Consider the following 27,468-nt stretch of genomic DNA (forward strand, 5'->3'; position numbering starts at 1 on the left):
ACTGCATACCCCAATCAGACACTGTGCACCACCAACATTACACCTACTGCCACTCCTCCGGCAGATCATTCGCTAACACAAGGAATCAGTCAACAGGCAGAATTGTGGCAAGCAACACAGTAGCTTCAGCAGTCAGGCATTCCACAAAGTACCCTCATTCCTTAGCAGGATAACATGACTCAGAGCACCACCTACTTCATTCTCCTCCTCCTGTGTCTTCCTCAACTTTCTTTGGCTGTTTATCCTGTTTATGCCACTATTTGCTAGAATAATAGTTAGGACGGTCCAATCTGAACCCAACCAGGAATCGCTGAAGCTGATCTTGAGTAAGTAATGGGCAAGCAGACCATTTGTCATTGATGTCTGTCATAGTGATTATTCCTTTATGTTCAACGATAATGCTGTTTTCTTTTCTCAAACAAATACATGCTACTCCAGAGTAGACCCACCCGGTGAGCCCCATTTCCCTCCCCTTTAAGTACTGTGTAGCATCTCCAACAGTTTTGATGGAGGTTAAGAGAGCGGGGATCCAGTGCTTGAATATCTACAAGGTGTTAGCTTCCTCTAGTCAGATTGCTGCTAAACAACATAAATTATTTCCTAAATAAGTGTGGAACTGGCTAAGGTAGGCAAATGAGGAACAAGAGGAAGATGAATGTGAGTATACAATGCAGAGTAGTAGTGTAAGTTGTATTTTCAAATCAATTCACCAATTTTAAACCACATTATATCTTTGATGCTGAGTCTTGGACATATGACCCTAAATACCACTTCAAGATGAAAAGTGATTATACAAATGAATTTAACTCAAGAGGTAAAAATGTGTGATATTATCACAGAGCCTTTAGGTACACTGATGATTATTATGCTTGACATGTCTAGTCTTATTGTATATAAATGATTCTTGTCTTTTAGCTTTGTTAATTGCAAACCTTTGATTAATCAGAACAATTTTTGCATCTTTAAACATTTTCAAAACCTACTGTAAATAGTTGGGAAGAGTGTTACGCTGGCAAGTATCATTCTGAAAGTTCTTTTAGATACTGTACCTGAACAAAAAGCTTTGTGAAGGGATCTGTGATGACTTTCAGAATGTCTGGAGCATCGTTGCCACTCTTAATGTTGAAGGTCTCCACAATAACTCCAGTGAGGTAATAGAGGTAGCTACTAGCGACTTCAATTGGTAACAGCACTAGCACAGAGAGCCAGTTGAAAAAATCATGGACCGTTGCCCCAGCAAAAGCCCTAGAGAGAGAAGACAATTTTTTTTTCCTGAACACTATAAAACAAATAAAAGCATGAGCTTGATCACACTACATGGTATGGTTTGCATGGTATGGTTTGTTTATGGCCATTGTTGTAGGTCTACATAAACCTATAAATGGAGTGAGGAAATAAAGTTTGTAGGGGTTAGTTTTGCCTGATTATGACAAGATATTAAATAGACCACACACAGTGTTAACCCTGTCAACAGACACTATCCCAGAGTCTTTGGAGCATGGACTCTTCAAATGATGTATATTCATTCTAAAATAGGGAAACTATTATAAACTTTTTCTTAAACCATCACTGCCAGAAAGCCTATGAAAGTTTCAAAGTGGAGTTTGATAGTAAATGTCATACATTATTAGAACCATATTGCATTTGTCACTTGGATTACATGTGTTACAAGAGGTTCAGTGGAACTGGTTTAACAATCCAGAATGTGATCCTATCTTCAGACGCCCTCCAGGCTGTCCTCATTTCTGTTGTGCAAGAGATACAAGTTTATAATGAAATTGGCTAGGGAAAACCAGAGAGAGCTTTCATTTACAACCAGAAAGCAAATTACAATTATCCATGTATTTCCAATCATCTGTTAAATTAAAAGAAAATACACTTTAACTCACAGAGTGGCAGGGAGCTAGAGTCAAGATGGACATACTTCCAAGAGTTTACTACCAGACTATTGAGATCTAAATACTGACCTATCAAAATGACATGCCCAGTCGGTTGCGGACCAGACTATTGTGGAGGTAAGAATATATACGTGTTAGAAATGACCATCTTTTACATGGTTGCCCGCAGATTTTTACCTTGAGTGTTTTTCATGACTGTAGAACTCTGTGCATTTTGCCCCTGCTAACCAGTGGTAAAGTGCCTGAGCTCCTCCTTTCAACATGATGAAATTATTATACCTGTTATTGGCATATTTAACATACCTATAAATCCCTAGTAAATGGTACAAGGGAGTAGCCAGGGACTGTAGGTTATAGGTCACCAGTGGGCTGCAGGACACTCTGTGCCAACCAATCTAGTGACAGTGCAAATATAACTGCAGGCCTACAATTTATAACCTGGCTGTGCAAATTCAACAAGTTAAAATTACCCCTCTTGAAAGGCCTAAACCTTTCTTTTAAATATTAATAAATAACCCCTAAATAAGCATTACAGCCAGGCAGGGCAAAAAGTATTTAAAAGTACACTAAAAAGACATAAAAATGTTTAAAGTTAAACATGTCTTTACGGGGAAAACGTCCCAAATCTATTTTCACTGTCACAGGGTTAGCTGTTCCACAAGAAAGCATTGGGATACAATACAAAATTTAATAATGTTTTCTCCAGCTAGGAAACACCCACAAATGGCATTCCTGGATATTTCTAATAAATATTTTGGAAAAGGTACTTTTAGAAAGTTACCTTTACCAGCTTGAAGCCTCTAGAAGTCCATTTACATTAGCTCCAACTCTCATCCAAGAGCAGAATAGCCCCCTTGATAAGGTGAGAATTTGCTACGGGCTTAGACAAAGGTCTGGGGAGTTGTTCTGGTTCTCCAGCAGGAAGACCAACAGGGCTATACCCAGGAAATTAATTAACTTCAAAGAGCTTGTCACAAGCAAGTGTTAGCAAACACCTGGGCAGGGCCCTTCTCTGTTCCCCCAGTCAGGCATGCATCGATCCCAGTGGGAGTGGAGCTACCCCACAATTGGTTTAGAGTAATCACAGAGGAGGAGTTGCTCATTTCCCTGGCTACACCACTAATATGGATCTTAGACTTAGGAATTATTTCCAGTAGGGCACCCAGGAGGTGCTTCTTAAGTGGGTAGGGTAGCCCCAGGACCTATTGCCCTATTGGTTAGGGAGGTGCCAGGAGTCACCCCCACCCACAGACTGGTGCCAGGAATAACTTCAACACTCATCGAACACTATCTAGACCTGTGGAAGAAGAGAAGAGGACTGGACATTGTGTCTGTGACCTGATCAGAGTCTAAAAGATTAGACCTGCTATCCCTTTTGTATGCAGGACAAAGAGGTGGACTCCAGATAGTCACCAGAGTCTTGGGGTAGGTCTGCATAATGCAAGCTGCTGCACAGGAGGATGATGATGAAGAGTATTTACTGGATGAGGAGGAAATAGAGGCTTAGTAAGGCAACTTTGAAACAGCTCCAGATCTGGTGAGAGAGGAGCATCTTTTTCCCTTGGTCCCAGAACCAGAGGAATACCCCCTACCTGTCCTCTTAAGTCGTCTTCATTTCAGTGACATCTCCAGCAATACCAGCAGTTACATCTTTCTCCTCCCCATCTCTCTCCCCAGCATTCTATCTGATGTCATTTAGAATTCTTTGGTCACATAGGCAAGCCTTACTAATCACAGCTCCACAGTGAAGGGTACTGAGGTAAACACTTATCAGGAGCTGTACCAGTTAGTTGTATGAAAGAACATGTTCAGTCATTGTTTTCTAGCGCTTCCCAAAACCTGACTGACCGCAAACTCACTGACTCCAGGGAGCTTGTAAAGTAGGCAGACCTCTGGATTAGTACCAAAGTGTCTGAGAAGGTACCTGTGAGTGATCCTGAGGGGAGTGGTTCAGGTTCCCTCCAGTAGCGTGAGGGGGAGATCAACAGTGACCCAGACAGTTCACAGAATAGTGGGGGAGGAAAAGGTTCCCATACTCCTTCTAAGGATAGAAGAAGAGATTCTAGTGGGTGGTGCCCAGGGTTCCCCCATTTCCAAAATTGGTGCTTTGAGTGCTCCCAGTTGGGACACAAACTAGGGGACCTGGTCTGTACCAGGACACCACCCCCAGGTGGAAACTCTACAGGAGTGGCCAATGTGGGCTTATGGGGAGGTTGTCCCCAGGGGCAGGTGCTAGAACATGCCCTAGTCTTCTGTAGTTGGCAGGCTCATGATCCCTGCGCGTGGAAGTCATCACTTCATCAGAAAACAGACCGGGCTGTTGCTTTCCACGCTAAGACACTTCCTGGGGCCTGGCTCTGAACACTGACAGCCGTTTGTGGCTTCTGTTGGTTTCTGTCCTTATGGGCAGGGTTTTCCTCGGGTTGGGGACAGAAGTCTGATCAAAGTGGTGGAATGGGCCAATCACTTTGTTGGCCCCGGTGGTACTGTCTGCGTACTGGGTTGAGTCTGGGAGCAAATTAAGATTAGGTGCTGAACAGATGGGGTCCACGGGTGCCTAATGGGGCAGTTCAGTGGTTCAGAAGAGTGTAGGCAGAGGTCTCTGACTGAGTTCAGAAGGGCGTAGGTCTGACAAGTGCCTCTGCAGTAGAGGGCTATTTTCCACATTCTATCGCCTGAGCTAGGAAGCCCATCATATTACTGATTATTCTACCATAGCTTTAGGCTGGAAGGAGGTCATGTTGGACTTGGCCTTCACTGCAGGGTAACCCCCAGACTTTTAGCCTTTACCCTCCACTTTTTACTCAAATTCGATTTTTTGGGCACTAGGACTCTGTGCACATTGCCACTACTAACCAGTGCTAAATTGCTTCTGCTCTCTCTCTTGAAAGTGGTAAACCTGGCGTACACCTGTTTGGCATATTTCATTTACTTATAAATCTCTACTAAAGTGGTATACCACAACCTTAGAGTCTGTAATACAAATGTTACTAGTGGGCCTGCAGCACTTATTGTGCCACCCACGTAAGAAGCCCCTTAAAAACATATTTCAGGTCTGCCACTGCAGCCTGAATGCAGTTTTAAACTGCCAATTGAACTTGGCAACATAACGATTGTTACACTTGACTGGAGCCAAAACATTACAAGATGCAAACTATATGCAAACTATATCAGTGCTGTGTTTTGCCTTCTTTGTAATTAATTTTGGTCTGATGAATAAGTCAGAGTAACCCTGGATTCCGCCTAGGACACATAAGATGGTACCACCGTTGAATGAGTCCCAAAGGACATTGTTACATTATGACGTTCTCTGAAGCAGAAAATCCTGTTCAGCAGTCCTTCACCCAGAGGGTGTCCGGCCTCATGGAACTCTCATCAGCTACAGCCCCCTGCCTCATCTTGCTGGACATTTTCAACTTCCATAAAAAAGAGACCGAGTCTCAATGCAGAAATCTTCACTGCAATTTCATCCATCTGCTCCCTGATGAGGATGCCTCCTGCTCTGATACCGCCTGCAGCCTTGCCCTGCTGAACTTTATCTTCCCAGAACATTTTCTTCAAAATGTCTTCTGAGTCAGAAGGTAAGTGCTGACCAGTCGCAATCCACTTTTTGCATCCTACCTGCGCTCCACTCCGGTCAGCCATATGTTTTTTACTTTGACCCTGTCCCACACGACTATATTTACATGGTTGGTACTAATACTGTTTTACCTTAAACTTTAAAATTCATAACTGAAATAATTTAATAAATTTCACTTTACTGTTCTAAATTGGTATGGGATTTTTCTTGTGTTGTGTTTTCACTTTATTACCTTTTGTTATGCCTTTCTGCTTTTGAGCCAAGCTACCAGAGGATTAAGCACAGGTTCATTTAGTGACTTTTGTGGTTTACCCTGATAAGGATTGTGGCTGTTGATTGAGCAGGGTTAACACACCACTGAACCAACAACCCTATTTCTCACAAAGCCGGCGTGTTCAAGCTACAGGGACACAACATCCTACATTCCTGCAACTTCCCAGCTGACCAGTTCCACCTGAACCTGCCCTGGACTCTGCTGCTGGCCTCTGCTGGAGTCTTGAGTCCAAGGTGCTGTGCCCAAGGTCCTGGGCCCTTGTCTGGTGTCAAACTTATTCTAACTTTTCCTCAAACATTAGACTTAGAAACATTTTGGTATCAAAGACCTCCAGAGGACCGAGACCAACCTACCAAGCTCATCTGACCAAAAGTGTGTTGCCTCTGTGCCAACAATTCATCCTGTTACCGCTTGAAACATTTCCGCTGCAGAAGGTATCTGGTGTGTTGGTGCCCTCAAAAGCTGCAGTCATGCCCTACTGGAAGAATCAAAGCTCTAAAAAACATGAACAAGTCTGAAGGCAGAAATCTTCACCTGGCAAAGGTGCAAAAAGTATCCAGCTGGCAAGGGACGCAAAATTCACATTTATTCCGGTCACAGCTTTTCAGCCAAAAGTCAGTGGCTTCACTGAGACCTCATTCAGAGGCTATCCGATGATGTAGAGCTGCCTTGCCATATTGAGGATTTTTTACTTCCGTTTCATAGACCAAGCCTGAAGGTAAAACTTCTGACTAGGTTGAGCCTGGTTTCTGTATACGACCAATTTTCCATCGCAGTTGGCCTTAGTTTGAGCCTAGGTACCAGCCAAGCACAATCAGATAAAGGCGGTTGGCACTTAATGCTTTTTTGGTACTATGTTCACATTTAAGCTTTACAATATCATATATCTGGTTCCCCTTATTGTTTTTTTGTTGTTTTGATGTAATATTATTTATGAAAATGTTCTGCATTTTTCTTAATTGGTTTGTGATTTTTCTACAGTTTTTTTTCACTTTATTACTGTTTTGGTCCTGCATAAATACTTTACACATTGTCTCTAAGCTAAGCCTGTCTGTTCTATCCCCTACCTACCAGGGATTTGAGCTCCGATTTATTTATTGGCTTTAGTGGTTTACCCTGACAAGAGTTTTGATTACTTGAGGTTGGTAATCCCCACTCCCTCAACTAATACCCAAAATTCTTACAATATGTAACTTTAGGATTGCTGTTCTTAATTCCCCCTTATGTACCCTGATAATATATATATTAATTTAATTGCCAAGATACACAGGTGCATAGATTTGGAGTTAAGAATAGTGAATCTAAACTTACCTTCACAGTATTTAGGTAGTCGATAGTCTGGCTAAAATATTTTGGTATATCAATATATTTATCCTTAAACGTCTCACATACAACTTTTTGAGAGCCAATAGTGATGCTACCCAGAATTGAAATCTTCCTTATATCTCTGTGGAATATTCTATATCACCATGGTCTGCTTTAATCCTATTTACAATTCTCTCAGAAATACAAGCTTTTATCACGGATTTGAGTTTGTAAGATCATGGGCTCCCATATTTATCCGCTATCAACTAAAATCTATTAAACAGTGCTGCAGAAAGTTGCCATGTTATGTCACTGTGTAAATACAGCCTTTTCATGCCAATTATAAGGCCTTTTAGGGTTAATGCAATCTTGGTTCTTCCCATCTGAGGTTGTCCATGAGAAGATTTCATTCCCGAATCACCTTTGGTGTGGTCGAGTGTTTTGGTGGAACGGGATTAGCAGCACAAAGGTGTTATTTGGGAGTGGAAGGAATTTAGTGTTTTATGCGTATGTGTGTATAGTCCAGATGCTTGCTGACTGACAGGGTGCTCCCATCTTAAGTCCCTCTACTTAATCCTTGCTGTTCACCACTATAGGTTCTGATGTGCTTCAGTGTCACTGTCAAAGTGATGAGAAGGTTGAACTTTGAGTTGAAACTGAGACAGGTATTATTATTATTATTATTATTATTAACATTTGATAGAGCGCATGGCTACCATTATGCATCCCAGCGCTAGTAACAGTAAGCAGAAAGATGGAGGAAGTCTTAAGATAGCTTCTGAAAGAACCATGTTTTCAATTGCTTCTGGAACGAGAGATGGTGGGACGTTGAGCGAAGATGAATGGGGAGAGTGTTCCATAATCTTGCGGCGTTGTAAGAGAAAGCACGGCCTCCGGCTCGTGCTCTCTTAATTTTAGGGACCGATGCCAGGAACAAGTTGGCTGACTGAAGGCATCTTAAGGGACGGTAGAATTCCATGAGGGAATGATTAATTTTAAGGCCTATCCCGCAGAGGGTCTTGCATGCTATGCATAATGATTTAAAAGTTATACGTTTGTTTATTGGTAGCCATTGGTTGTGTTTTGGGAGTGGCACATGTATGTCTGTAGCATGTGTGTGTGTGTGTGTGTCTGAAAACAGCTGAGGTGCAAGGGGTTTGGACGGTGGGGTGGTCACTCTGTCATGGATGAAAGGATGCATGTGTGGCATGGATGTTAAAGTATATATTGGTGGGAATTGTTATAGGGAGGATAAGGAAGAAGGATGAAAACCAAACGGTCCCCCTTTGCTTAACTGCTGGTTCACTTCTGACCTTTAGACTCTGCAATCATTGAAACTTCCTTTTTTGTCATGAAAAAATCTGAAAAGCTTGACCAGAGGAGTTGATACCCAATGATGTTGTATTGTGCTTTAATATATTTTTCTGCTGTTGTTTCGTAGGTGATAAAGGACAATAGTGTTAGCATTTTATGCGAGGTAAATAGCAGCTACATGAATGAATTCTTAACCTAAAACCCAACAGTCCAATTTGTAAAAACTTGTTATAATTCACTTTGTTGACTGAAGTAGACAGCTGTGACAAACATACACTAGCCATCTGTAAACCTCCAGGGCAAATGGAAATCTTTTCCGTACCTTCTGAATTCACTCCTGTCTCCGGACTGCATGAGGGCTACTATTGTGTTGGTGACAGAGGTGCCAATGTTTGCCCCCATTATAATAGGAATAGCTGACTTGACATTCAACACTGTAAAAAAGAAACAGAACTGAGCATCAATAAACAATCAAAGTAATGACTACACAAAGAATACAAATTCTAAATCCTCACATTTGCATCTGTTTATGTGCAATGGAATGTAACATTTGTGTTCAAGCAAAGTAGTATGTCCATTCAACTAATAGCTATTAGTTTAAATAGAGAAGATACAAACGCTTTGTTAGACAATCCAACTTTGCTCCAAAATGTATTATGTTCAAGATTCATTTAGATTCATAGTATATAAATGTGTCTGATGTTGAAATTCTGAAACTCTGGCATTCCTCTGGTCCTCAGGACCATGGACAGCCACTATTTTATACGTGGAACTAGATAACACTCCATTTGAGAGAACAGAATACAAAGTATGTCCAGTAAATTCCATTATGCATCGCATACAATTATTGGATTAACCCTTCCTAAATAGTTTTTTCAAAAGCTCAACAGTAAATAAATCTGGCACCTTTTAAAAAACAATCCATTTTAGGAAACAAACTGTTAAATTGTTTGCCAAGGTGAAGTCTACACAGAGCTTATTGGATACTGTAACAACTCTCACTTTGTACAGGTGCTTAAAGCTCCTTTATTAAAGCCTACATAAGTGCCCTTGTGCCTCCTTAAGTCTCCAGGATCCTTGCCAAATCTTTGTATTGCGTAGTTAAGAAGGATAAGCACGTCCCTTCAAATTCCTTTCCTGTGAGTAAGATAGCTTTGTTTCCTTAAAAACACAAGCCATTTAGTCTTGAATTAACTTTCTGGGCCTGTTTTCAGTTCTTTAAAACTATATTCCACTGTGCACAACCGATCTTCCATGGAATCTGGTTACCGTACATATTTTATTTATAGTAGTAATAATTAATATTTCTTAAAAACTGACAGTGCCTAGAGAGATGTTCACAACGTAAGGATCGTAGTTTTGACCCATCAAGTACTCTTAATAAAGTAATCTAAAGAGAAGGATTTAATTGCCGTTGGTGTTAGCTAACACAGGAGCAGCCCATAAAGCCCCTGAGAGCTTACTCTACACCCGATCCCAGAAGAGACTCACCTGCGGGCACCCCCAAAGCACGTGCATCAGTATACCCTGCTGCCTACTGACCCACAAGTAGCAATCCGAATCACATCTCCTCATCACCTGTGTCCCTGTGCAGCAGCTTTAACTGATTAAGTTGAACCCCACACTGATAACCACCTCCCCGGGACACCTACATACCGCCCCCACTCATCAGCCTCAAAGTGCCCCACATCCCCTTTTCAATGCTCACATGCCCACTGCAGCCGGTCCGTGTACTGGTAAGCATTGTAGAATAGAGCTGCGAGATAGCATGCCGGTGAAGCAAAGCAGCCAATGCTCGGCACTCTAATGGGCTCTCATCTTCTAGGTTCTACAAGCAGGGGATCGTCTGCCTCAAGAAAGCCTTAATTTTCAGGTAACACAGAAATTGCCTCCCCTCGGCATCTCGAATTGGTTCTGCAGGTCGGCAATTGTCAGTCAATCCTTACCATCCCAAAGGTCACCCACATTGGAGATGCAATCAGCACCTGTGCCTTGACATATTGCGGAGCTGCACCACCACTCCCAAGTCCCATAACAGTGTCTCAAAAGTCAACTGACTACGCCAGCCTAACCGGTGCATTGCACGCTGCCAGATGCGCATCACAGTGGCAATCAGCTAGGGGAGGGTCAGCATCCTTCCTGCCCCATAGACTCCAGCGCCCGCCAGTCGGCCTTTAGGGCCATCTTCCCAATCCACAAACAACCAATCATTGGCCAGCAACAAGCGGGCCACCCAATAATACAATTGCAAATCTGGGAGGTCAATGCCCCCATACTCTGGGCAGTGCACCAAGGTCCTAAGCCTGATCCACAGGGCATGCCCATCCCAGAAAATAACCCTACTCCTCTGCCTCCACCGCTCAAAGAAAATGGTCCATAACCTCAAACAGAGAATTTTGCATCATGGAGAGGAACTTAGGGAGATTAATCATTCTGTATAGGGTCGCCATGCCCAGTGAGTACAGGGGCAGTCGCCACCAGTTCCCCATGTCCCTACAGAAATTCCCCAGTATCCGCCTGGCATTCTTCTCATAGAACAGATTGCGGTCAGCAGTCACATAAATCCCCCGTAGAAAAGGCCAAAGATGTGCAGGATTTCCATAACCGTTGGTAACGATCGGTCAGAGTCCACCAAATAAAGCAGAACTTCGTCAGCATACAAGGAGATCACATCCTCTAAGTTCTTGTCCCAGTGGAGGCCTTATAACTGGGCATCCTGTCGCACCCAGGCTACCAACGGTTCATTGCCACCGCAAAGAGTAGCGGGGAGAGGGGAACCCCTGCGGGGTGCCTCTACTAAGCACCAGCTCCTCCGACAGTACCTCGTTCAGCCTCACCCTTGCTGTTGTTACATGATACAGCAGCCGCACCCAAGCCCGGAACCCCAGTCCAAAGCCAATATGCTCAAGAAGAGCCCAAAGGTATGGCCACTCCACAGAACCAAAAGCCTTCTCCATGACCAGCTCCAAGAGAAGGGCTCCAGCCACAGCCACCGAGCCAGGCAACCAAAAAGCCACCAGAGACTGTGACCTATATATCTATGCGGCATGAAACACAACTGATCCAGAGCCACTACCTCCTCTATCGAGAAAGGCAATTTGACCGAACCTTGGCAAGAAACTTAGCTTCCACATTCAGAAGGGAAATCGGCCGATACGAGGGCATTTCGCCTGGGGCTTCCCAGGTTTATGGATCAATACAGTCTGCACCCGACCACACCTCATAAAACAGAGCATGAAAGGGCTTAAGCACCTTGATCTTCACTGACTAAAAAAACTCCGCAGGGCAAACATTGGGCCAGGGCCTTTCCACTTTTGAGCTGGGCTAGAGCTTCTGCAATTCTCTTCTCTGCCTCAAGTGACTCCCAAGCCTCCCTACCCAAACGGGGCACTGGGAGATCACGTATGAACCTCCACATGCACCTCATTGCCTCCTGCGAGAGACAGGAGGTATAGAGACTGTAAAGATAACCAGCAAAGGCCTGGGCTATCGCCCTGGGTGTTTTCACCCTCTCCCCCTTCGACATACAAACTGCTGGAATCCGCCATTGGCCCTTCTTCCTGGCCAACCATTCCAGCAGCTTCCCTGCCTCAGCCTCTGCCTCATGGAGCTGAATCTGCCATGCCCAGTACAGGGCTTGGCTGGTTGCCTCCTGGTGAACCAGCCACCTGTAATCCTCTGGCAACTGAGCCAAACACAGAGCCTACTTTGGGTACGCCTGCTCCACTTAATCAGCACCCCCCCCCCATCCGAGAGCTCCCTCTCCAACTCCACTACCTTATGATGTCTCTTACCTGTCACACGTGTAATCAACTGACCCAGGACCACCTTCTTATACATTTCCCAAAGTACTGCCCTTGAGGAGACCGAGTCCTCATTCTCCCAGAAGTAATAGCCTGACACATCCAAAGCATGATGACGGGTATCGTCAGTTCCCACGAGTCTAACCAACAGCCTGAGCGAGGACGAGGCCCCTGAATCCACAATTCCATAATGATCACAGAGTGAGTCGAGATTAGGCCTGGGCGAAAATTTCGTTCCGTTCGCGGAAATTGCGATAATTTGACATTTTCGCGTTCCGCGGAGAGCGCGAAAATGTCAAAATTCCGGTTTCCGCAGCTTGGCGATAATTTGTTTCTTGCTCGCGCTGTAAAATAATACATTCTCGCGCGCGCGCGATCGCCTTACCTGAATCCCTGCGTTCGCCGACAAGTTTTCTTGATTCGGTCGCGTTCTCCATGAAATGTTGTATTGTTTTTAGCCATTTGCGCTGTCTCGCGACAGTTCGCGCCCGCAGTGACGTCATGCGTCGCGCGATCACTTCTTTCTTCTCGCGATCATGCACCGCGAGACAACTCAAAACAAGATGGCCACGCCCGCAAGCAACCACTTGGGTAAGTTGGCGACCCGCAACCATGCAGAAAATCTCGCGAACATGCCGGAAAAAAACTTCCGCATCTTCGCGATATTTCCGCTTGTTTGCGATAATTTTAAACATTTTCGCGATAATTTCCGAAAGTTAATTTCGCAAATTCCGCCCACCCCTAGTAGAGATACCACTAGTCAAATAGGCGGTGTTCCTATATCTCAAACGATGTGATCCCGATACTAGAAAGCAATCCAGGCAAGCCAGAGAGCGAGAGGTCTTGGCCCCATATGACAACTGCAGTGCTCCTGGTGCGTCACCCACCACAGATCCTCTAACCCCATTGACCCTAGGAAAGAGAGAAAGCTTGGTTAATCCCTAGGAACCCCCCCTTCTGCACCATACGATCCTCAGCCCCATGCAGGGTCAGGCAAAGGTCCCCCCCAACCAGAAACACAGCCTCCGGCCAATCAGCAACCCATTCCCCCATATTCTCCAGGCCAGGCCCTCAAAGCCTGGGATCACAATACCAGGAAGCCACTATCAGATGCTTCCTGTTCCACAAGCCACTTACCTCTGGCAGCCTGACAAATCAGCCCCTTTGTGTGTTATCTGAAAGAGTGTGAACCTATATACCATAAATCTGTCCCTCCCAGGCCCCAACCGAGAAGCCCGTGTGGAGTAGAGATCGAAACCTGCCGATCCCCAAGAAATTACAGTGGGAACTTTCTAGGTGTGCTTCTTGCAGTAGGATAAGGTCCAGAGCCTGACAGGCCAAATAAGGCTGCACCAGCCCTGCTTCAGTTTGTTTACAAGCCCATTCACATTCCACGAGAGGACTCTAAGGGAATCACCCCAGCTATGAGGCCACTCTTATACTTCCATTTGCCAATATGTCTGCAGTGTAATTATCGCCGCTGCAGCCCCCTTAAACTGTACACAGCACAGCCTCCCCCCACCCTGGCACCTCATACTGAAGGTTTAGAATGACCTACCCCCAACACCAGAGGCGCCTGTCGCCCCCCAACTGTATGTACCACCATGTCTTTCAAGGTCATAATGGCTGATGTGACCAGCCCCACTGGTTGAAGGTCCTGCAGAAGAAAACCTCCACTATCTTCTGCAGCCGAGCCGTATGTTGCTTATGAACCGCCAGTGTGGTGTGCAGCAAAGCAGCAGTTGATTCTACGTTCGTGACCCTCTCTACCAACTTGGAGTAGTCTGCCCATAGAAGGCCCGCATCAATTACCACCACCTTGATCTTGTGCTTGAATGCATCTTTCATGTAGTGAATAGCTGCCAGTAACATGGCTGTGTGGGTTTCCAGGTCCATCACTAGGCCAGTCGGCTCACTGACTTCCTCCACTGTCGCCCTCTTTGCTAGCACCGGCCCCACTTGCTTAGTGAACATCATTGCTCCGGCTCCAGCCGCACTTCCAGCCAAAAAAGTCACCAGCCAAATGTCCACACAATGCCCCACGTTCATTCACACCAACAGTCCTCGCAGTTTCCAACCGGCTCCCCAGTGGGCCGCATACTCCAAGCAAACGGGGGGTAAGGGGCCTAGCACCTTCTTGGACGCACACTTCACCGCCTCGGGGGGCAACCAGGCTGGTCCAGGGAGAACCCCACCAGCTCCTCGCCACAGCCCTCTTTCAGCTTCACTGCCTCCAACAGGTTCTCGTTGGCTCCACCCTGTACTCACTGCCACAAAGTCCACCACAAAAGTTCTGTAGGGCCCAATCTGTGCCCAGGGGGCACCCACTGTCTTAAGGATGCCCCTTGGCCAAGAGGAGCTCACCAGCTTGGGGAGCCATCTTTGAGGGGCCCCCTTAACATCCTTCAGGCCCGGCATGTTGGTCCCTGCCCCAGCACACGGGTCTCTGCTCACAGTTCTAGGACCTCACTGAGCGGGCCTGCTTCATAATGCCCCGCAAAACAAAGTCCAAGGCCAAAGGGCCCTCCAGCATCCTCCAGGTCACTAATGTGCTTTCAGGGCCTCCAGTGGGGTGGGGAAAACACTATGGCAACCACAGGAGGTAGGCCACAACAGTACCGGACAGCGATAGTTCAAGGTCACTGCCAACAACCTCACAAAATGGCGATTTCCTCCTGTGCCTGATCACGGTGGTGCCCAGCCAACCCGCTTCCTCTGATCACGGCTTCCGTGCTACTATTCAGGGCTCGTTCCACCCTGCCGTCCTCTCTCTCTACCGCTGGGCCCCCAAACATCCCGGCAATGGTGGCAGTCAGACGGAGGCCCAGCTACAAATTGGTGGTGACATCCTGTTTCCGATCCCTGCAACGCTCAGCCGTCCTTCACCCTCCGTTTCCAGCTCCCCTGCACTGCTTTGCAGGGCTCACTCGGCCCTGTTGGCCTCTCTCTTCACCACCAGGCCCCCACTTGTCCCAGCAGCAGCCAGATAGGGGTATTCTTATGTCTGGCTGTTATATGCTCTGCTTGAAGTGATGATGAACAACCTTAATAAAAAATGTTTAAAAAAAATATAACTCTTTACCCCCGTATGTCTTTCTGTCACTGGCACAAAGCAATAGTGTTGCATAAAGGTGAGTCAAGTTCTCCGTAAGGCTGCAGAGCAGATATATTTGAAAGGGGCATCCCATGTAGACAGCGACTTAAGCTTGTGGAGTCAGCTGCAACTGTCCCTGCAAGAATGCAAAAAGCCCAGCTGTCACCCAATCCAGATTTGTATTCAGAGACAGGCAGAGGCACAAAATGGTTAAAGTAAGAAAATGCCAACTTTCTAAAAGTGGGATTTTCAGTCTTACAATTTAAGATACAACTTCACCATAAGTTGTGATTTTAAATTGTGAGTTCAGAGACATCAAATCTCTATCTTTTACCAATTGGAAATGTAACTTAAAAGATGTTTTAAAGCAATTCCTATGTTAAGAGAAATAGGCCCTGCCGGAGTAAAAAAGGAATGTAATAGTTTTTCACTACCAGGACATGTAAAACTCAAAAGTACATCTGATACCTTTTAAATACACGGCACCCTGCCCATAGGGCTGCCTAAGTCCTACCTTATGGGTGACTTCTAAGTAATAAAAGGGACGGTTTGGGTCTGGCAATTAGGTTTACTTGTCAGGTCAAGATGACAGTTTAAAGTGCACACCGTTTAAACTGCACACGCTACTGAGTGGGTGGCACAATCAGTGCTGCAGGCTGGGTGTGAGTGTTTGATTGGTTCTGATGCTCCGTCTATCACCACCCCCTTTTGTACCGCTTTGTTCGCCATAAGTTGGCAGGGTATGCTCAGACATGAGTCCCTTGCTCACTTTGCCACTGGATTCAAGCAAGCCTGGCTGAAGACGGCTGAAATGCCAGAAACCGGTACTAGGAAGCTTGTTTCCGGTCCAGGGAAGGTATGGCTTGGCAGTTCGGGCTGGACTGTTCCCATGAGGCACAGGGTCAGACTGATTTGCATATGGCCATGTCTGAACTGGGGTGGCAGAGTGGGCTAAAGAACGGTGATGGATCAAACCCAGATCTGTTGACTGGGTGTGAGTGTTTGATTGGTTCTGATGCTCCGTCCATCACCACCCCCTTTTGTACCGCTTTGTTCGCCATAAGTTGGCAGGGTATGCTCAGACGTGATTTCCTTGCTCACTTTGCCACTGGATTCAAGCAAGTCTGGCTGAAGACGGCTGAAATGCCAGAAACCGGTCCTAGGAAGCTTGTTTCCGGTCCAGGGAAGGCATGGCTTGGCAATTCGGGCTAGACTGTTCCCATGAGGCACAGGGTCAGACTGATTTGCATATGGCCATGTCTGAACTAGGGTAGCAGAGTGGGCTAAAGAACGGTGATAGATCGAACCCAGATCTGTTGACTGGGTGTGAGTGTTTGATTGGTTCTGATGCTCCGTCCATCACCACCCCCTTTTGTACCGCTTTGTTTGCCATAAGTTGGCAGGGTATGCTCAGACGTGAGTCCCTTGCTCACTTTGCCACTGGATTCAAGCAAGCCTGGCTGAAGGCGGCTGAAATGCCAGAAACCGGTCCTAGGAAGCTTGTTTCCGGTCCAGGGAAGGCATGGCTTGGCAGTTCGGGCTGGACTGTTCCCATGAGGCACAGGGTCAGACTGATTTGCATATGGCCATGTCTGAACTGAGGTGGCAGAGTGGGCTAAAGAACGGTGATGGATCAAACCCAGATCTGTTGACTGGGTGTGGGTGTGAGTGTTTGATTGGTTCTGATGCTCCGTCCATCACCACCCCCTTTTGTACCGCTTTGTTCGCCATAAGTTGGCAGGGTATGCTCAGACGTGAGTCCCTTGCTCACTTTGCCACTGGATTCAAGCAAGTCTGGCTGAAGACGGCTCAAATGCCAGAAACCGGTCCTAGGAAGCTTTTTTCCGGTCCAGGGAAGGCATGGCTTGGCAGTTCGGGCTGGACTGTTCCCATGAGGCACAGGGTCAGACTGATTTGCACATGGCCATGTCTGAACTGGGGTGGCAGAGTGGGCTAAAGAACGGTGATGGATCAAACCCAGATCTGTTGACTGGGTGTGAGTGTTTGATTGGTTATGATGCTCCGTCCATCACTACCCCCTTTTGTAGCGCTTTGTTCGCCATAAGTTGGCAGGGTATGCTCAGACGTGAGTCCCTTGCTCACTTTGCCACTGGATTCAAGCAAGCCTGGCTGAAGATGGCTGAAATGCCAGAAACTGGTCCTAGGAAGCTTGTTTCCGGTCCAGGGAAGGCATGGCTTGGCAGTTCGGGCTGGACTGTTCCCATGAGGCACAGGGTCAGACTGATTTGCATATGGCCATGTCTGAACTGGGGTGGCAGAGTGGGCTAAAGAACGGTGATGGATCAAACCCAGATCTGTTGACTGGGTGTGAGTGTTTGTTTGGTTCTGATGCTCCGTCCATCACCACCCCCTTTTGTACTGCGCAGGCCCACTAGTAGCAATATGTTTACAGGCTCTGGCCCCATTAGAGTGCACTCTACTAGGGACTTATAAGTAAAATAACTATGCCAATTGGGGATAAGACAATGTTACCATGTTGTGAGTACATAGCATATACACTTTAGCACTGTTTAGCAGTGGTAAAGTGACTAGAATCCTAAAGCCAACAAAAACGAATTCAGCAAAAAGGGGGGGGCAAATCGTTTGGGGGTGGCCTTGCAGAAAGGGCCATGTCCAACAGCCTTGAAGAGGCTTTTTTTGAAGAACTTTTCATGTCCACAAATACATTTATTCACCTGCTCCAGAGGTACTGGTGATGTATCATAAACACATGACCTAAGTAAAGGCTAAGCACTTTCTGAACTAAAAATATGGCTGAGCTATCTTAAGAAGAGAAAAGCTCTGGCACTCCCTTTCCACATGATGTGCGGTAGAAATCTGAAGTAAGGTGGGCCATGGGAAGGGTGAGGTTCATGGCACTCTCACCTTGTTGGCTGAAGAAATGATTTCTTCCAATGAGGAGAGTGTGCTATCAAAATGGCACTGTTTAGACACTTTTCAGGGTGACTGTATTTTCAAATTGCTATTGTAAAGTTACTGTAGGAACTCCCACCACACCAATGAGGAATACTTCAAGCATGTAAACCTATGAAAGATACAGTGCTGGAGAAGACACATATATGTTCTGGTCAAATATGCTAATATGTTAGTACTCTCAAAGAGCAAATTTTCTTGCATTACAAAATATCTCAGCAGGTGACAAAATGGAAATGTGCCCCTTCATTTGAAGCGGAAAGAGGTTCCCTAAAATTCTTGATACTCTGAGTTATTACCTTGAATGGGATGTGACATTTACTTTCCAAACCACAGGACCCCTGTGAATCCCACTGCGGTGTTTAAAATGCCCCACTCTATCTTTTAAGGGAGATTCTGACACTTGGTCGAAGTTTTCAAAGACATTTTTAGTAGCAGCTCGTAGAGGGAGTGCCGCGGGGCAGTAGGGCCAAATGCGTCTCAATGCGCGCAATGAAATTCGTTTTATTTATTTATTTACTTACATTACTCTGGTCGGCCGTGAGCCGGAGTTTACTACCCCCCAACCTGCCCCTCCCCTGTCGCTACTGGACATTTGGTGTTTTGCCAGGTATCAGTAGTAAAATGCATCAAGGCCTGACTACTGGATCTGTGCCAATCTTTCCTTATGCATTTTTAAATCTTCCGAGGGAAAGAGGATGGAAGAAATTCATAGAAACTAGTTGTATGAGACTTTTGAGATCAGCACCGTTCAAGACATTTAAGTTCCCTCAAGTTCAAACAGCGCCTTCGAGAGGGTAGCGATGCTGCTTAATGCTGTGAGAAATAATCTTGTTTACTTGAGTGGATTATTTACAAAAATCAGATGTAAATTAGGACCATATGATCTACACCATTTGTGTTCAAACTGGCATAGCTCTAATTTGAAAGAGAAAAGTTCTTTAGAAAACTAGGGATTCTTTTTTAATTTTCTTAGATAATTTTACCTTGATTTGCCCAGTAAAAGCTGATATAAAACCTGACTGGCAGAAATACTAAATACTCAATACTAAATTTGGAGAGCAGGCAAATAGAGTAATTAGGAGCTACATTTTGCGTGACAATTTTTATTAACTCGTCAAATTCCAAGATCATTCCTATGTGATAACTTTTGAGGAAGTGAGTTTATTTACTCCGGGCAAATTGAACGTGAATGTAGTGGGCATATGATCAGACCATATTTTAGGTATTGCTTTATTGGCGACAATACCTTTTATATTTAAAAAATAGCATCAAGGATGTGGACTGCAGTAGCGGCCAGTGTGCTAGACGAGTTGCATGGTGAGCAGTGGGAGGTGGTAAGGGGAGCATAATGGTCACGGTGATAAAAAAATATATATATATTTAAAAAACGTACCTGCAGTCGGCCGCGTCGCGCTCTTCTACTCCTCTTCTCCAGGCGACACAGGCTCCCAGAATGCCCTGCGGCCAATCCTGAAGCTGCTTTGATGCATGAGAGCAGCTTCAGGATTGGCTTGAGTGCCCTCGATTTGTGCTCCAGTACAGACTGGGGGTCTGCGCCTGCTCTCTAACCCAGCTGCATTGCTGAGTTGGAGAGAGCTTTCACTGCGCATGACGGTTTTGCCAGCCATCTCAGGTCAGCCAAACGGTGAAATGCGCAGTGAAGAGAGTGCACTACCACTCCCCACAGTGCCTGTCACCCCCAGGCTCCGCCCCCAAGACTAAGCAGGAAAGGAAAAATAAAATGCATGTTTATTATCATTTTATTTTTCCTTTCCTGCAGTTTTTGGGGAGCAACTCTCCTCTACCACAAGCAGAGGAGCCGCCACTGGTGGCCTGGCGCTTTTATGTGTATTGTTTGTAAAAGTATGTGTACATATGTCTGTACTTTATGATTGCATGACTTTATGACCGTCTATCTGCTGTATGTGTAAATGTATGTACCTCTGTATATATAGGCGTATGATTGTGTCTTTGTGTTCCTGACTGGCTGTCTATAAAATGGCTACTTTATTCGATTTGCCTCTGTGGATGAATGTCTGCTATTTTATGGATTTAAGCATTTGTAGCATGTGTTCATGCATTGATTTTGCCTTGTGTGAATCAGGGTCTATACAGTGCCTGTATGTTTATTTGTTTGAATTGCATCCCTGTATATAGGCCTGTGTGCTCCGTTGACTGCATTTAGATTATCCTATGGTATGTCTATTTGCATATGTGTTTGTATGTCTGTTACTGTGTGTGCCTGAGTACCTGTATGTCTGGTCTAGTTAGATATGTACCTAGATATTTGATGGTGTGGTAGCCTGAGTATCAGTCACTCAGTACTTTCATCTCCCTGGCCATCCAGTGATGATTGTTTGTGTTAGTTTTCTGTTTATGAAAGTGTGTTGTATCTGTGTTTATGTGTATGTATGTGTGCCTTTGTATGCTGTGTGCTGTCAGGGTACACAGTGCATGCATGTGCATTGGTCTGTGTGCCTCAGTCCAGCTATTTTTCGTGGGTTGGGTGTATGTGTGCCTTTGTGTCTTCTATTTGTTTGTTGGTCTATATATGTGTCTGTGCGTTTGCTGGTCAGTGTGTGCACAGCTGCCTGGATTCCTGGATGTTGGTCTGTATGGATGCCTGTTGATCTGTGTTAAAGGTGTCAGTACCTTTTTTGATGTATGTGCATGGATGTTTGCATGAGTACATATATGGGTAATTGATCTGTGAATGTATCCACATATGTAATGTGTCTCTGTGGGCACATCTTGCACTTCAACCAAGCCTATTGATGTTGGCAATGCTTGTTCTCTATTTAAGAGTATAATGGGGGTCTATAGAGGTCGGATGCTTTTTAATATCTGTGAGGCAGTCATCATAATATGGTGACATATAATTTTGATGAGGACTCCACTAGGGCCGGACTGGGTACACACAGCAGCACTGGTAATTTTGTCTGACCTTCCCCAGGGTGAGGAAGGCGTTGGGGAGGTTCAAGTGTGAAGAACTGTTGCTTTAGCTACTGGTGACCGGTATTGCAGCATCACATACAAAACCAGCCCCCACCCTTCCAGCCTCTCAGGGAAATGCCCGATGCCCAGTACGGCCAGTCCAGCCCTGGACTCCACCATAATGCATTACAGCATGCACTGCTGTAGTTGCCAAGTCTTCGAGCCTTCCTCAGCTGACCTCGTTCTTCCCCCAGTCCTCAACTTCCTGTGACGTCATGTCACTAGTCCACTGCACTGGTCAGCTTGTTCACTACCACTTCGTCGACAAAACAAGTTAAAGGTGAGTAATATTTCTGAAAGTTCTATGAAAAACTTTCCAAACACAAAATAATTATGTCTTTCCCAATTACGATGTGAGAAGTATAATTTCGCTCCTCCCTTCTGTCGGTAACAGCTGTTCTGTAAAAAACCGATAAGTATCAGCTTGTGTTCCAGTTTCACCAGTTGCACGTTTGGGCAGGCGCCATCAGCGGCTCTGCCTTTAAATTGAGCAACCACTGTCATCAGCTGTAGGAGTGCGACGCACCCATTCAGTAATTCTTTACCGCCCACTAGTTTCTAGATAGAAAACCCAGATTAGGAAGCAATCTATAAAGAGCCACTGTAAAGCTCCTGCAGGGTGCAACCAGTGTTCACTCAACACGTGAGGAAGGATTCTTAAAGCAATTTGAAATCTACATTCGTAGATTTACACCTACATTTGGACGTAGATGTAAAATACCTGGACTTCTCAAAGCTTGCCAGGTGTACTCCTTGAAAGCCCCCGGGATACTCCTGGAAATCCTTTGAGAATCCCAGTGTATGCCAGTGCAAAGGCATTTTCGCTTAGGAAATTGTCCAGTGTAGAATTAAGTAAACAATAATGTCTTCAAGGCAGGGCTTGTACACTGTAACTATTTTTCCGGGACAAAGTATTTTTCTCTATGTGGCACATCTTTCCCAGACCCCACCACTTTGGTGAGGTTCCATTCAGGGCCGGACTGGGAACCAGAACCGGCCCTGACAAAATGCTCGGCCGGCCCCCCAGGGGGTTGGAGGTGCGGCCGAGCTCTTTGCCAGGGCCTATTTTCGGCCGATTTTGTTGCAGGGCCGATTTTGCAGCTACGCTGCAAAACCGGCCCTGTAAGAAAAACGGCCCCCAGGGGCCCAAAACCGGCCCCCACCCATGCGGCGCACCTGGGGATTGCCCGGTGCCAGCTGCGGTCAGTCCAGCCCTGGTTCCATTACCATTGCCACTTTGGAACGGATATACATTATAAAACAACGTTAGGGCTTTTCATGGGGCGTTTTCTTTCAGATAATTCTGGCCTCCCACACACCACAAAGGCTGTTTGTTGTCAGCTGCCCAGCCCATTCCATGCCAGGGATCCCACACATTGACTCATTCGCGGTATTCATAGGTTTGGGTTTGGTACTCAAGGGAGGGTGTCCCACTCATCTGCGATGGGAGGCAGGGCTGCCCTGCAATGCCTGCAACCTCCCTTTATCTCTTAACAAGATTCCTGGGAACCAGCAATCACAGGAAGCACAAGCCTGCCCAACTTCCACCACTGGAGGCAAGAGTTGCTCACAATTTGGGTGGAGGACAAAAAGGGACGAACAAGAGAAACGTGTCTCTGTTAGTCAGAACCTCAGCAGTATTTAGATGCTCATTAGGCACAACTACTGAGACGAAAGTGCAGTGCTTGCAGAATTTAATGTTGCTCGATACAGTATCAGGAGATGAATTGGGACATTGACTGAACAGATGCTGCTTGTTTGAGGAAGCCACCTATTGCGCAAGACAAAAATTAGGTCTTGTGGGTCTTATTTTGGAATCCCAGAAGAATCCCTCCTGCGGTCCAGAAATATGTCATCTCGACTAAGCCACTGGGGCAGACATCTCTCTATGGTAAAGTACAGGAAAAAGCAAAAACGTTTATTAAACTTTGAAAAAATTAGAAAAATATGCTTATGTTAAATTTTAATATATAGCACTAATGTTCAAGATATCACCTTGAACAGAGTCAGGAAAAAACACCGCATCACCAAAGCAATCACATGTAAGACAGACTATGCAGTCTATGCAATTGTATGTCCCTGTGGTAAGTGGTACATAGGGTCCTCTACTTTCCCAGTGCAAAAACGAATACTCGAACACTGGCGGGCTATCACAAATACAGACTTGAGCTACAGCACAGCAAAGCATTTTAAAGAACACCATGAGGGGGACTGGACAAAAGGTTGATTCTTTGGAATCGATACAATAGTGAAACACCCAAAAGGTGGGAATAGAATAACTGCCCTACACAGGATGGATTCTAGGTATATCTTGAAAGCTGGCAGTCTCCCACCACATGGCATGAATCAGGATGAAGAGTTTTACACACATCTGTAATTTGCAGGCTCCTATAGTTAACTTGGAATTCTTAATTTATGATTTATTATTACTGAATATTGAGTAATGTTGTGAATGTGTAAATATTATGTTTTTTTCTTCCTGTCTTTTATAAGTTGGGATATTGATTTGACCAATAACACCAGTTTCTTTCCATTTCTGACAAAAACTCATGACGCTAATAATATATTCATTTTATCAGCAGGTTGCAGCCTACGTTAGCACTTCTTATTAAAATTATATTCTTTTTCCTTTCTCAGATGATCTGGAACTTTCGTGATACATCGATGGGTCAAGTTGAAGAAAGAGTAGAAGGCGATCCCCATGTGGAAACACCTTTTATATTGACTTACTATAATGAATAATTATTCTAGATTTAAGAATACCAGCAATACTCATTTACTCAGCGAATCCCAGAGCACTAGACCTTTTATTTGTTACCAACAGCGGTACATCTTACAATATAAATTGAAATAACTGCAACCTCTACCTAATATTTTACAAATGAAATATAGCGCAATGATAAACATGTTGATAAAGTTTTATTGACAAAAAAAAAGAGAAATGACAAGATGTGAAGTATTTTGTTTATGTTCATTACTTAATTTTGTTTTCACGTTGACTGCACGTTGTATAGAAAGAAACAATATGGCAGAATTCAGGTTATGTGACAAAGATCTGAAGATCGAAACGCGTCAGTTTCATTTGCTTTAAATAAAGAAATACCCGAAAAATCTACAGCGCTAGTGTGGCTGTTTCCTCCAGGAGTTACAGGAGGGAGGATTTTGTGTATAATATAGATATATATATATATATATATACATACATATATATATATATATATATATATATATATATATATATATATATATATATATATATATCTTGCTCCAGCTTGCTATCGTTACTACTTGAAAAGCACTCGCACACCACCAGAGAGTTCCAAGCAAAAGCCCGTTATTACACGGCAAGGACAACGTCAGCCTGCTCCTTTCATAGCTCACACCACTTCTGCCGACGCGTTTCGAGGTAAATCCTTTTCTTCCTGGGCTGTGGTGAAAGAGAACACATTCCGATCACTTCCTCTTCTTAAAACGCAACGAGGCACGCCCACTGCTGGGCTACTCCATGTGAGATAAGCTAGCATTCTGGGAATTGCAGTGCCGGTTTAAATAAAAGTGCAATGTCCTGCTGAGTATGAGGCCCCCAGATGGGCCTCGGCAGACGAGCGTAGTCCTCAATACCTTGGTGACGTCCCTCATGTAGAGGCCGGCAAATGTCAACCTCTGGGGCTCCCAGGTTATCGGGGTGGTGCCCTTCGACGGCACGACCGCCGCCCATATCCTGCTCCAGCTTGCTATCGTTACTACTTGAAAAGCACTCGCACACCACCAGAGAGCTCCAAGCAAAAGCCCTTTATTACACGGCAAGGACAACGTCAGCCTGCTCCTTTCACAGCTCACACCACTTCTGCCGACGCGTTTCGAGGTAAATCCTCTTCTTCCTGGGCTATGGTGAAAGAAAGCACATTCCGATCACTCCCTCTTCTCAAAACGCAACGAGGCACGCCCACTGCTGGGCTACTCCGTGTGAGATAAGCTGGCATTCTGGGAATTGCAGTGCCAGTTTAAATAAAAGTGCAATGTCCTGCTGAGTACGAGGCCCCCAGATGGGCCTCGGCAGACGAGCTTCGTCCTCCATACCTGGGTGGCATCTTTCATGTAGAGGCCGGCAAATGTCAACCTCTGGGGCCCCCAGGTTATCGGGGTGGTGCCCTTCGACGGCACGACTGCCGCCCATAAATCTTGCTCCAGCTTGCTATCCTTACTACTTGAAAAGCACTCGCACACCACCAGAGAGCTCCAAACAAAAGCCCTTTATTACACGGCAAGGACAACGTCAGCCTGCTCCTTTCACAGCTCACACCACTTCTGCCGACGCATTTCGAGGTAAATCCTCTTCTTCCTGGGCTGTGGTGAAAGAGAGCACATTCCAAATACTCCCTCTTCTTAAAACACAACGAGGCACACCCACTGCTGGGCTACTCCGTTACTCTTGAGTAACTTTACAATCGTAAAAGTTGAATAGCCTAAAGTAGTAAAGCTACTCAAAAGTATAAGAATAAAGTGTAATTTACTAACAGGTGTAACTTAACTTTGTGAATAGCCCTGACAGAGATTAAGTATCTGCACTAATATAAGGGAGCACTGAATATCTTTTCATCTTTGAATCTGAACTGATGCCTTTATATATTTAAATTAATACCATAAACCCATTATTTGTTAATGTTGAAAAAGACAGGTTTCCGATTAAAAATAAAACTTTTCAAAGGCCACCAGTTAAATAATATGGGTTCGAAATTGGAAATTTCAAATAGTTATTAAAAACTGCATCATAAACTTTACTCACATTTAGATGAGACCATGCTGACTATGATAGAGGAAGATGTGCTCGAACTTTGTACCAAGACCGTGACCAGAACTCCGATCACCAGACCAGCAACTGGATTGGACAGCACAGAGTGATTCTTGAAAATGTCTCCCGCTGCTTTCCCTATAGAGACAAATTTGAGTGTATTAAACATCAAATGAAATATTGGTTTCTTTGTTGATCAGTGAATTCACTCTGGTAAGTCCTAGTGTTACAAGATTCACAATTGATAATTATGTCCCAGGACCCTGATCCATACTAGAGTATAACATTCAGATTAGGTCATCCTTGGTATAAGGTATGTCAGTTTCTTGTGATTTGTATTACTGATCGTATTTTTTTTAATGTTTTCTCTGTGGTTTTCAGCTTTATGTTTAATGAATATTTTAAGCTTGCATATTAGTTGTAATGTTTTGAAATAATGAAACAACACTTATTAAATTCAAAGAAACTGAGATAAGTTGTGAAATAGAAGTACTTCATATTAATTGGTGTCTTTTGGCCAATGGAAAGTGTCATAGTAGAGCTGTTTTCTGAAAATATAAATCATTTATCAAAGGAAAGTTTCATACATCATAAACAAGAAGTACTCAATTGGTTTCTGTTGCTAAAAACCATTTGTGAATTCCCATCATAACCCACTGAGTAAATTAATTTTGACACTCTGTAGAACAATAGTTTCTAAAGCCTCCACATGAGAACCATATAAAGGATGCCGAATAAATATAACAGGGTGTGCATTTTGGTTTATTCTTAGATTTTTATGGAGAGTGTCAGCAAAGGATAGTGTTCCCATTAATCAGTCCCAAATCAATGCATAGCCTCTGACTGGCCCTTTGTAACCACTCCCAGCCCTAGATCAAATACAGTCTTTATTACTAGGAGCTACTTCTTGTTTTATTTTAAGCCTCATGGTAAAACACTGCTTGAAATTATTGATTTACAGCTCTAGAGGTGCAACCATGTTCTACCTTGATCCAAATGTGCAATGACTGCCAGAGTACCCTAAGAAAATTATTGGGACTGATTACTACCATCCCAGATAATGTCAACCCTTTATGCCCTTGCCTAAGCATGGGTCAGACATACGCGTTTTGCAGTTTTTACCTCACAAATTAATTACTGCCTGTGATAATGCCTGCTTCTCATATTAAAAAAATAGGACCGGTTATGGAGCTAAAAGGCCCTGTTGTTGCTTAATCATTAGGAGTGTGGTGTGGTAAACACCAAAATGTGCCAGTCATTCCCCATTATTGGAGAAAAACAAGGAATAGCTGCTAATAAACTCCACACCCAAGTGCAAACAAATATTGAATGCCCACTCACGGCACTTGTAATCAAGCCCTTTGAATACATCTACACACTTTTTAGCAAAGGCGATAATATTTGAATATGTTTTACATTGGATGCTGTCGGAATTCTAAGGGCAAATGTCCTTGAGGAGTTGCCTCGCAAGCTACTC

The 27,468-nt window shown here is 44.7% G+C and overlaps 1 protein-coding gene across 2 annotated transcripts in view; it reads right to left on the reverse strand.

Moving 5' to 3' along the window:
- The window catches only part of SLC34A2 (solute carrier family 34 member 2), a 156,668-nt gene that overhangs the window by 96,054 nt on the left and 33,146 nt on the right, over positions 1-27,468 (reverse strand). For both annotated transcript variants that reach the window (XM_085642312.1, XM_085642311.1), the window contains 3 exons: positions 25,986-26,129; positions 8,694-8,805; positions 1,050-1,245 (listed from right to left, as the gene is read on the reverse strand). In XM_085642312.1, coding sequence (XP_085498438.1) covers positions 1,050-1,245; positions 8,694-8,805; positions 25,986-26,129 — 452 coding nt within the window. The remainder of the gene's footprint in view (positions 1-1,049; positions 1,246-8,693; positions 8,806-25,985; positions 26,130-27,468) is intronic.

The sequence above is a fragment of the Triturus cristatus genome, chromosome 2_2, assembly GCF_964204655.1.
Source record: "Triturus cristatus chromosome 2_2, aTriCri1.1, whole genome shotgun sequence".
Classification (NCBI taxonomy): domain Eukaryota; kingdom Metazoa; phylum Chordata; class Amphibia; order Caudata; family Salamandridae; genus Triturus; species Triturus cristatus.